Source organism: Protomyctophum bolini (assembly GCF_963924005.1).
Source record: "Protomyctophum bolini genome assembly, chromosome: 4".
NCBI classification, from domain to species: domain Eukaryota; kingdom Metazoa; phylum Chordata; class Actinopteri; order Myctophiformes; family Myctophidae; genus Protomyctophum; species Protomyctophum bolini.
The window spans coordinates 34,997,295-35,009,626 of NC_137865.1; the positions used below are offsets into that span (position 1 = coordinate 34,997,295).

Consider the following 12,332-nt stretch of genomic DNA (forward strand, 5'->3'; position numbering starts at 1 on the left):
TATGCTGCATACCGGTATGTGCAAGACGCTTGATTATGGATCCTGCCGCAAAAGGACAAGGAGGCACGGCCTTTGCGCTTAGGCAGGCCCACGGCCGTCTTGAGTGACAGGCTGTCAGCCAGGCAGGCATGCAGACACCGCTGTTAAGAACGCAAGCGCGACGTGTTTTTAACAGAATATAGCGTACTTCGTATTTGAATGCGTTTTTAACAGAATATAGTTTACTTCGTGAGTTAGACTTTAATATTAATGTCACTCACTTCACACGGGTGTGATTTTTAACATAACAGTAGAGCTGTTCAAGCATTAACGCGAATGGAAACGCCAAAGTGATTTCTAGTAGGCACACTAGTACTAGGCATGACGATGATTGACCCAAGGCCAGAATACACAAGACTGAGGGATGAGGAGACCGTCCGATTGGGACAAAAACATAGAGAGACACATTCAAGAACAACAACTCAAAGGCCACCAACTCCTATGTCCAAAACCAAACAAACCAAACAAACAAACAAAAAGAATCAAAGAAACCTGTTTCTAGGCCTTCTGTCTCTGTCAATGCATATTTCATATTGGCTCTCAACAAAGTGAGTCAGGAGCATATTATTCTATCACAAAGGCTTCTGAGCACAGTCCCACATGTATACACTGGCTGGACAACATAGATTCATGCACATACACACACACGACACACACACGCACGCGCACACGCGCGCACACACACACACACACACACACACACACACACACTGTAGACTCAATTGTCTCTGTGCTGGGCCTGGGCTGAGGCTTGTGTGCCCTTAGGAGGTGAAACAGAGAGAACAGAGAGAGAGCAAAGAAGGTCCTCAATTGTCTCTCCAAGGACAGGAAGAGTAATGGAAGAAGAGAAAAAAAACCTGAGAGCGTTTCATCAAAGGCAAATATACATATGACAAGTGTGATGCCTCTTTATAACTTCTTTGGTAGCAGTCCATCCATCCATCTTCAACCGCTTATCCGTAGTCGGGTCACGGGGCAACAGCTCCACCAGAGTGCTCCAGACTTCCCCTGCAGTGCAACATTGGTGACTTCCTCCTGGGGGATTCCGAGACGTTCCAAGGCCAGTGAGTCGATGTGTTTCCTTCAACTGCGCCTTGGTCTGCCCCGGGGTCTCCTCCCAGTGGGACGTGCGTCGAGGACCTCCGTAAGGAGAGGCCAGAGAGGCAGCTGCCCGAAACACCTATAAGCTGGCTCCTTTCCAGGCGAAGGAGCAGCGTTTCTACTCTGAGTCTCTCTCGTGTGACTGAACTTCTCACCCTATCTGTAAGGGAGATGCCAGCCACCCGTTGAAGAAAACTCATTTCGGCCGCTTGTATTCGCAACCTTATTCTTTCGGTCATGACCCACACTTCATGACCATGGAATAGCAGTCTGCAGTAGCCTATCGTTTTACCCATCAATGAGGAGCCTATCACTTGTCCGGCCAAAAAGTGAAGGCTAATTAATTATTTGTCGCATGACCCATTCAACAAGAAGAAATCACACCTGTGAAGTGATGGGTTCTACTGTATGTTATGTTATGTTGCACCTAGATACAGTATGTGTTCTTTGTGCTGTGTACTTGACTGCTTGTAATGTTGTAGTTGTGTGTATAGGACCCCCTCTAAAATGAGATGCTGCATCTCAAGGGAGACAATTGGACTCGAGTCATAGTGACTCGACTCGAGTCTGACTCGAGTCGCATATTTGACGACTTGCGACTCGACTCGGACTTTGAATGTAAAGACTTGTGACTCAACTCGGACTTGGAAGGTAAAAGACCAACGAGACTTGAGACTTGACTCCGACTTGCTAGCCAATGACTCCCGACTCGACTCGACTCGAGACAAGATGACTTGTGACTTGTTTTGTTTCCGAGCATACGGTATTTGAATACAGCGTCGGTGTGCAGCGCAACTCATTTATCACTTACTCTCTTTTTCACCACACAGCTGCAGTAGATTGAAAAGTTGCTTCCTACCTTTGAGTTAGTGTTGCTGAAAGACACCCAGATCCAATTGTATATTCCATATTTCCATGTACTAACTAAGTGTGAAGTTGTGTCTGTAAACTAGTGTCAACACGGAGGCACACAGTGACAGGTGTGAGCATGCGCAGATTGCACTGCCTCTGCTCCAGCGTACAGGGACAAAACGGCCATTAGGGGGAGCCATAGTACAGTAAAATACATTGGGGAATATCTATTGATTCATTGATTGAATACTTTATTGGCAGAAATGTAATCGGTATAGGGTACAGTCAAACACTGATCAAAAAGGGATCACTGAAAAAAGTCCTTGCTGTCTTGTTTCCATTCGGTCCTGGGTAATCAATTCATAATCATGACAAGTCACATGACAAATAACAAAATTCAAATTCTAGACTTGACACAACCTTGTGACTCGACTTGTGACTCGGCTTGACTTGCCCACAACAGAAAGACTTGGGACTCGACTTGGACTTGGGACCAAATGACTTGGGACTCGACTTGGGACTCGGACCTGAGGGTTGGATTGACTTGGGACTCGACTTGGACTTGGGACCAAACGACTTGGGACTCGACTTGGACTCGGACCGGAGCGACTTGAACAATTGTTGATCCTCCCAATATAATTCGGTCAAAGTTCTGACATGCCTGGTCTCTATACTGCCTCCCCTGATGGAAGGGAAAGGAACTGGTTGGAATAACGTGTTTCTTTCACACACTACGTCCTACCGGGGAAACTCCCCCCCTGTCAGGTGATAAGTGCAAGCATGCAGTGTCCTGCATGCTTACTCCTCATGCATAGAAGGAAGCATGAGCTCAGTTCGGGTCTTTACATGATTGGCAATATGTAACGGCAGGAACAATACCACTAAAACATCATAATTTAATGTACATATTGTTAATTGTTTAGGAAACAGTGCCAGTATGTGTGGGAGCACACTGTTTCATCCATGTTGTCTGCATGTTCAGGGTGTGCTTTGTTTCAACCTAGCAGATGAATCCATGCTTCTTGTCATTTTAAGAAACAGACAAAAACATCATATAGGCCTATATATGATTCCCTTTAATAATCACATGCCATACATTCTTAATAGTAATTCTCTTTAAATAAAAATCATTTTTTTTCAATCATATACAACAAGACTCATTTAAAAACATATTTTCCAGTCACTGTACATGACATTAATGGCAGATATTCTGGAATGTACACTGTATGACATACAATTCTCCCAAAAGGGACAAAATACTTTTTGTTCTCTTTTTTTTGCACAACAGGGCATTGTACCAATAGCTCAATAAAGGTGGTTGCACACGGGATGCGTTTTTCGGAAAACCGACGGAAAAATGCAGCAAAAAATCCGAAAAACGCAGCAGTGTGCAGGTCCTTAACTCTTACTGGTGAAAGAAAGACTTCATTATAGACAATTCTGTATGAACCAACATTTAAATTAATGTATTTGAATGCTTTGAATTGGCAGCTGACACAGACCCTAACATGGATAATGGAACAAACAATCCTCTCACAAAATGTAAAGAAGAAGAAGTGCACTATGGCACTCATAGTCCCAGGTATTGAAGAACCCTTAAGACCCAGCACTGCAGATGTAGCGGCTTGTAGCCTACTGTGGAATTGTTGTAGCTTCAATTAATGTACAGACAAATATACAAGTGTTACACTAAACTCTTTTATGAATGATTGTTCTTCCTCTCATTGTCTGACTGAATGCTATAACTACAGCTTGTGTCCTTGTAGCTTGAACACAAACTCACACACTTGCAGTACTATAGTGCACACAGCACAGTATATAGCAAAGTGAAAGTTCGTTTCTTCATTTCTTTCTTCATATTTCGCTAAATATGCTTAGCTATTGGTGTTTGACTTTTACTTCTTTGTGATGCATTTTTATGTAATTAAGCCTCTTCTTCTTATAATATTTTTTTATGTCCCGTTTTGTGCCAATTTTCCCTGGTTTCTCCCAATTTAATTTAGTTCTGCTGATGCTATGCTGTTTGGTCTTTGGACTCTCCAGTGATAGTATTGAAACCACATGCCTCCTCTGATGGAATCACGTGCAACATCTTTTTACCCATCAATGAGGAGCCGCACAGTGGAGGAACACCCCCAGCAAGCCAAATGACGCCATGATGACGTCCTCCGGTGACTCTGATGATGTTCAGGACTATAGGCCAGATCACAGCCAATATGGATCTGACTAGTTATGATTGTCCAGGTCCTGACTCTGCTTGCTGGGCCTTTTCCTCACAGTTCAACAGCCCTGCTGACAGCTGATCAGACTGTATGAGTCACTTCAGCAGCAATCTGAGAATCCCATCGGCAAATAACGGGAAAACAGCAACCCCAGTCTGTCTTGAGAGACTACTTGAGCAGAGACAAAGAAGAAAACAAGGCTGGTTTGTTGGAATGTCTGGCATGCACTTTACCTTGCAATGCGTAGTTTTCCAAATGAAGGTCTCACGATAGTGAATGGAATCCCTACACTCAAAATATATTTATTTTTTTGTATTTTGTTTTCATAAAAAGGATTTTTGTTTAATCAAAGTGCATATATTGCATTTTACAATAGAACTGTGCCTTGTGTTCAGCTCAAAGGAATGATACAACTGCACCTACACAGCCATATTTCTATGTGCAATAATAAATAAATTATTCAGTAAAAAAAAGCCACTAACTGTTGCCCGAACAGTTTACCTTGAAAAGTTTACCATGATTTTCAGTTTGTTGAACTACGGAGTTGTTGAAAATCAGTGAACCCAGTTTTATATCCTCTTAAGGGTCATCCACACCAAGAACGATAACTACAATATAACTATAAATTGGGGATGTCCCGATCACATTTCTTTGCTCCTGATCCAATTCCGATCATTTGATTTTGAGTATCTGCCGATACCGATTTGTCCTGATCGAATATTTATGTACACTTGGGTCCATAATGAGATCAGTTATTAAAAATCTTCTTATTTTGACTAAAAGCAAAAATAAATAAGGTTTTCCCATTCAGACACATAGCAGCCGATCTTCACATGCTCTCCAATAATTGTGATATAGTGCTGAGGCATGTTCTGTGAGCTGCTGTAAAGCTTTAGCGCGGATACTGCAACCTGAACAGTCAACCCCTTTGACCTTTCTTGTTCTTGTAGATCTAACCTCATACGCCACTCGCGGATAACACCGGTGTCACAGATTATACAGTACCAGTGTTTATGTGGATTATGCGGTTGACACGAACCTTAATCCACATGTCCTAGCACCTAGTTAGCAACTAATGTCATTAAGTATATTTAAAACCCATTTTGGGCAGGAACCCATTTTGGTGTTTTAAACATTGTTATAATTTAGCTATTGAAAAATAGCAGATCTAGCTTGTAGGTCTGCTATTTTTGAAAAATCGAAAATTGAAATATCTATTTCAGAAAACTGGAGGATTTAGAAGATTTCTTATTTTCATTTCGAGGTCAGGCCTAAATGGGTTAATGCACAGTACACACCGGTTGTTATGCTCACGCACCTCTATCTCTTATCTCAGGTATCTCAGTTATGTTTTCTTTTCTTTTCTTTTTATCTTTTTTTCGGACCTTAATTGTCAAATAATTACTCATCCTGAGTTGAACAGAAAAGGATGCAACACGGCAAAACATTGGAAATGTCAAGAGGGTTGAAAACTGTTCCATGCACTATATACAATATTAGCCAGCTTTGCGTAAATGTTTGTATTGCATTTTCCAATATCCTAAAGCAAAATTTAGATGCACTCTATGCATGAAAGGTTCTGTACAATAAAGTGTATTATTCATATTGTTGCTGTTATTCCTCGGGTTTGTTCAACACCGGCATTGGACGTGTGATGTCTTGGTGCACTTTGAGCTCAGCTCCATTAGTGTTCGCTGCATTCAGGTCCAGGGCGATCATACGAAGCTCTCCTCCATGTTGGAGCACAGCAGAAAGGAGTCGACCAGCCGAGGTTTGATGAGCTGTTGGTGGTCGGCAGCATCTATGCTGTCTGGACACCCCGCTGCTAGCCGCCTCAGTGCAGCCTGGAGAGAGTACATACTGTACATTAGGATCTGGCACTGGATACACACATACAGCAGTCCGGCAGCCGACAGAATTCTTTTGTTTAAAGTGGGAAATTTGGTAGTCTCTTTTATTGGCCTAAAATATTGTCTATATACATGTATACATTCATGAATCCACTTGCTGACCGGCTGTCGGTATTGAGCAAATTTTTTATAGGGGTTTCTTGTGACCCTTTGAAATTTCAAAAATGTCAAACTGTTCTTTTGCCTTAAGTAACACTCCTTGGGCTAAAAAACTGCCATAGCTACTTGCCCAAATGTGCCCAAAATGCGCTGACCTCATCACATTTGTGCTGATCTCATCACATTTGTCATGACGGCTATGGCTGTATTGTTAAGAAAACTGATGTATAACTTTATGCAACGTCTGGAGATGTCTAGTAACAGCATCATAGTGGCACTAACGAACCCTATGAAGAGCTGTTACCGGGTCACGTCCAGGCTGCGCAAGCACTGGCTCAGCAGCCTGCTGCTGATTAGGTAGGTCAGTAGTAGTATGCACTACTGTACTTTGTTTTATATTAATTGATCGCTTTTATCCTTTTCCCATGTTGTTTGTCTTTTAGTTTTTTTGTACGTTGATCTTATGTGATATGGACTACTGTCTGAAATAAAGATTATATATATGGCTATTTTTAGCCCAAGGAGTGTTTTTTGTGCAAAACTAATGCTTGGAATGGATTCAGAATGTCACATGCTGATGCTACTTAAAGCGTAAGAAAGCGTTTTGTCTTATATTGGATGTTAATGGTAGTGTCACAAGAAACCCCTATAAAATAAATTGCTCTATACTGACAGCCGGTCAGCAAGTGGATTCATGAATGTGTATTATAGACAATATTTTAGGCCAATAAAAAAGACTATATACCAAATTTCCCACCCCACAAGCCCGGCTGCCGCACTACAGTAAATGCATGCACACAACTAAAAGTGCATGCACAAAGGCACCTGTACAAAATAACACTTAGAAGTCATATTGTGTAAAGTGTGGCTGTGGCTCAGGAGGTAGAGCAGGTCGTCCAATGATCCAAAGGTCGGCGGTTCGAATCCCGGCTCCTCCTGTCCACATGTCGAAGTGTCCTTGAGCAAGACATTGCCTCCAGTGGTTGCCACCATTGGTGTGTGACGGTGTGTGTGGCGTCGACTGTTCGCCGCTTCACCTCCCAATGACTGAATCAATGTGATTTGAGTAGGCGTGTAGCATAGAAAAGCGCTATAAAATGTAATCCAATTTTATTTCGGGGTGGGAGGGGGGGTGGATTGTCTAGTCTAGAGTGGATCTAGACTAATTGTAATTTCAAAAATATTTTGCTGATTATTACATTAATGATGTCAGACAGCCCTCTGCATCCATCGAAGGCAAACATTCCACACATACTGTACAAATGCACTGCATATTAACCCTTGGCTAAAAAAGATAAAGAATCATCGTTAATTTGAGTGAACTTGCAGGCGCTGCATTACTGTATAGTGAGAAAGGGAGGGCATGTCTTATTAGCACAGAGAGGCTGTCCAATAACACACATACGGCAAGAACACCGAGACCCCCCCCCCTCCCCCCCACTCTGGTACTATATGAATATGATCAAGTCCTATCAATTATGATCGAAACGAGAGAATGATAAAACATGAGGAGGAATCATATTCATGACATGTACATATTTAAACACACAGGCCTGTGTGTTCTCATTATAATGGTTGGAGTTTGAAGATGCTGGGTTTGGTTTGATGTGTTCCCATGCTGCCCCGTGGACGTAATTAAGCTGACCAGTCATTTGGTGCACCACTGATGGATGGATAGGTTGTTCAGTGTGGTGCAGCCAGTGTTGATTTCGTCGACTAATACTATGACGAAAAATGTTCGTCGACTACCTTTTTTCACTGACGAAAACTAAATGGAAACTAAGCAATGATGACTAAACTAAGACTAAATATATCGACAATTTTGTTGACAAATAAAAACTAGGCTAAAATGTTAGAAAGGGACCATGCAGTGGACAAGAGATCCAGTATAAATCATATTACTCTTGGTTGTAAGACACACACTCGTGTCTGACTGTATGTACAGTACGTACCAGACATGCGACCAGGACAGAGTCGCTGTTATTCCTCTCAGCAGGAGAGCGACAGAGTTCAATAAGGCGAGGGACAGCTGTAGACGAGAAGGACAATCGACATTTCAAGCTTGATAAATGCTCACAGGTCTACACATAAAATGGTTCATAATGTTAATGCTATCTTAGATTGTGTAATACTTGTCTTTTGCTTTGTTTTGTAATTGTTACACTATGCTATTTGTATATTTTGTTCTCTGTGATACTTGCTTTCTGATCTTGTTGTACAGAACTTTGGTTGACCTCTGGTCTTTGAAAATGTGACCTAGAAATAAAGTTTGATTTGATTTGATCTCCACCCAGCGTGGCAGAGATACAGAATGTGGACAGAATGTTGCACATCCATTCTCTCTCATGCACCTGACACCAGTACTAAAGGATCACTAGCACTAACTTAAGAGCCTTTTTCAGTTGCGAGTCTTTTATTGTGCATACAGTGCAGCAGCACACAAGACACATTAAGGCCAGGTTTTCTTTTCTTTTTTTTAAGCAAGACCAACGGCTTCTAATTCAGCATGCAACATTTCCAGGAAGACGAAGGCTGTAGTTTCAATAAACTGTAAGTTGATGTCATTGGTATAGGCATGTTTCTGGACTGTCCACAGCCCACCTCTGAGATACAGAGCGAGTAGACATAAAATGTGCCATCTCATGATGAGCATTAAACCAATTGAGGATATGGTTGAAGTGAAGTGAAATGCTCCCGTAACTATAACCCAGAAAAACAGTAGACTACAGCAGGGGGTTTGCAACCTTTATTTTTTCTTGTGTCTTGTGTCTTGTTTTTATTTTATAGTCAGTGTGCCATGTCAACATTAATTTTAATGACACCACATACACAATTCCAAGATATTTTTTTTTTGATTTGATTTAGATTGTCCACGAATATAACCTTTTACCTTATTTTTAAATATTTTCTCTCACATTGTTATAATGATCATTAGATCATTAACAATAACCCACCTATATCTCCCAGACTCCCTCTCCAGTCAGAGTTCAGTTTTAATGTAGATTGTACAATTATGTGCAGGATGTAATTTACATTAATGTGAGGAACTTCATTTATTTGACTACATTTTGTATTGTTTATTTTAAATCAAAACTTCTCTCTCTCACACACTTGTGTGCCGGGCCCTGTGATCACCCTTCTTTGTGCCAATGATTGCCTATACCCCTGGCCTACAATACCTTTTAGCTGGATGGCTGTTTGAGCACCCCTGGCCTACAATACCTTTTAGCTGGATGGCTGTTTGAGCCACCCCTGGCCTACAATACCTTTTAGCTGGATGGCTGTTTGAGCACCCCTGGCCTACAATACCTTTTAGCTGGATGGCTGTTTGAGCCACCCCTGGCCTACAATACCTTTTAGCTGGATGGCTGTTTGAGCACCCCTGGCCTACAATACCTTTTAGCTGGATGGCTGTTTGAGCCACCCCTGGCCTACAATACCTTTTAGCTGGATGGCTGTTTGAGCACCCCTGGCCTACAATACCTTTTAGCTGGATGGCTGTTTGAGCCACCCCTGGCCTACAATACCTTTTAGCTGGATGGCTGTTTGAGCACCCCTGGCCTACAATACCTTTCAGCTGGATGGCTGTTTGAGCCACCCCTGGCCTACAATACCTTTTAGCTGGATGGCTGTTTGAGCCACCCCTGGCCTACAATACCTTTTAGCTGGATGGCTGTTTGAGCACCCCTGGCCTACAGTACGTACCTTTAAAGATTTTTAATATTTAAAGATGGTCAATCTCGGTTGGAGCCGACCTTCACTTTGAATATGGGACTCTATAGGGCTGTATTTTGCGTGTCTTAAGTACCAGGTCTTATTACTTAACTTAAGACCTGGAGGCGTGGTCAATGCTCTATGGCCACTCAGAATAGCCAAATGGCATTGATCACGCCTCCAGGTCTTAAGTTAAGTAATAAGACCTGGTACTTAAGACACGCAAAATACAGCCCGTCCGTCGTCCGTCAGACTGCAGATGGACAGAGACACTCTTCCAGACTCCTCTCAAATCTTGCGAGAGTTTGTTTCTGGGATAAAGAAAGGTCGATAACAAAGTAGATTTTCTCCTGATTTGACTAGCTTAACTTAAAAAAAGCAATTTTTAGTAATGGCTTGTAAATCCTTGCAATGATCGATTCCAGTATTTAGTTCAGTGACCATGGATCGCCATGCTGAAGTGTGTGAGTGACCATGACCATGACCATGCATCGCCATGCTGAAGTGTGTCAGTGAGCGAGTGGCCGAGATTTTGGGTATTGGAATTTGGCTTTGAGTACCTTTTAGCTGGATGGCTGTTTGAGCCACATCAGGGTCTCTGCTGAGGCGGGCCAGGGTGACGGCAGCTTTCTGTTGGACTCGCTCGCATGCAGCACCCTCTGATGGACTGGCGGAGGAGGGCCTCTCTCCCAGTAGCAGGAGGAGTCTCTCTATGCCTGGAAGACGCAGCAGCGAACAAACGCTAGTGTTACAGCTTGAAGCTCAACATATAACATAACAGTAACAGTCACATAACAGTGGTGGACTTTCCACTACTGTATGTGAGCATATTGGAGTAAGAGAGAGTGTGGAGTATTCAGAATCAGGTTAATTTGTCCTGTCAAGTACACCGTCATTTTTTTTTCTTTGGCTATTCTACCCACCAGATTAGGCAGGCACTGACATAGAAAAAAAAGAAAACTTGACCCAGAAAGTCCCCCCAGAAACGTCTTGATTGATTGATTGATGTTTATTTGAATAAAGCAATTTTAAAAACAAGTAAAAAAAAAAGAAGAAAAACAAACGCATATTCAAAAGGAGTGAGTAGAAGCATGGCTTATTGCTCCCACCCCCTTTCAATCAATACTAAATATCATTCAATAATGATTGATGCTTTTGCATGTGATGTCATTTCATTGTATTCCCTGGCCCTGTGTCTCAAATGGTCAAATAAATATTTGATTAAGGAATATAATATGCCTTTTGTATTTTTTGTATATCAGCAAAAAGCAGATTTTTATGTTAGACATTGAGGGAAATTAAGATTCTCAGATTTAAAATTCTGCTTATCAACTAACCGGTTAATTGATCGATAAGGTTATCAAAACTTAAATTATCAATAAATGAATTGATTGATAATTCCCATCCCTATGTGAGACATGACAGGACCTGCAGCCATCATCAGCACAGATCAAGAGGTAATCGAATAAGAACACACAAATCACACAGAAACAAATAACAAAAGTGACAAATGAAGAAAAAGGCTGCAGCAATGAAAGAGAGTGGTATGATAGTTTGTCAATAAAAGGCTAGAGGAATTCAAGTGTGCCTCAGTTATGAGACGCTGCTGCCATCTTGTGACATGATGAAACATTGCATCGACATGCGCCAATTTTATCTTACTGCACTATACATTATTATTCACGATTAGTGGAATTATGTTTGTTTCCGTAATCCATGCAAGACTCTTCCTAGCATGCACACGCACGCACGCATGCACATCATAGTGTTATAGTAGCTATGCTACTAGAATGAAGTACAAAAAACTTGTCAGAGATCATTACCTTTTTCTTGAAGGACTTCTGGGGCTGACTGCTCCAAGACTGAGAGGTTTGCCAGAATTGTCACCACCTGATATTGAAAATGAACGACACAAGAAGGTATATGATGGCACTACATGCAAAACAAATAAGATGTGACATGAACCCTAAAACATACTTCATACATTTATGTGAAATTACTTAGCTAGGTTTATCCATACATGTCAAAATCATTTATCCAGGTTTTCTGACCATATGCATGCAGTTCAGCAATACCCTACCTACTCAGTACCTTCCTATACAGGATCTCCTCATTGGTCAACAAAAACACCTTGAAGACTCTAACAGGAGCCCTCGTACAATGTTTCTTCGACTGACGACTATGCATGCACCTCTTGGTACCACAGCACCTCAAAGGCCCTTAAACAAGGCTCCAGAATTCCCAAAACAAACTGGTCAGGCTACTACTTGGCCTCACTCCCCGAACCCACATCACCCCTGCCCACTTTAACAGGCTGGTATGGCTTAGGGTTGACGACAGAGTACAGCATCTTGCAATGGGTCTGGTCCACAAGATTTGCTACACGACCAAGATA

General features: G+C 41.9%; 1 protein-coding gene across 4 annotated transcripts in view; it reads right to left on the reverse strand.

Moving 5' to 3' along the window:
• Window positions 1-3,047: 3,047 nt before the first annotated feature.
• Window positions 3,048-12,332, reverse strand: part of insc (INSC spindle orientation adaptor protein) — a 71,679-nt gene continuing 62,394 nt past the window's right edge. For all 4 annotated transcript variants that reach the window (XM_080761769.1, XM_080761768.1, XM_080761767.1 and 1 more), the window contains 4 exons: window positions 11,761-11,827; window positions 10,498-10,653; window positions 8,176-8,252; window positions 3,048-6,058 (listed from right to left, as the gene is read on the reverse strand). In XM_080761769.1, coding sequence (XP_080617895.1) covers window positions 5,930-6,058; window positions 8,176-8,252; window positions 10,498-10,653; window positions 11,761-11,827 — 429 coding nt within the window. In that variant the 3' untranslated portion in view covers window positions 3,048-5,929. The remainder of the gene's footprint in view (window positions 6,059-8,175; window positions 8,253-10,497; window positions 10,654-11,760; window positions 11,828-12,332) is intronic.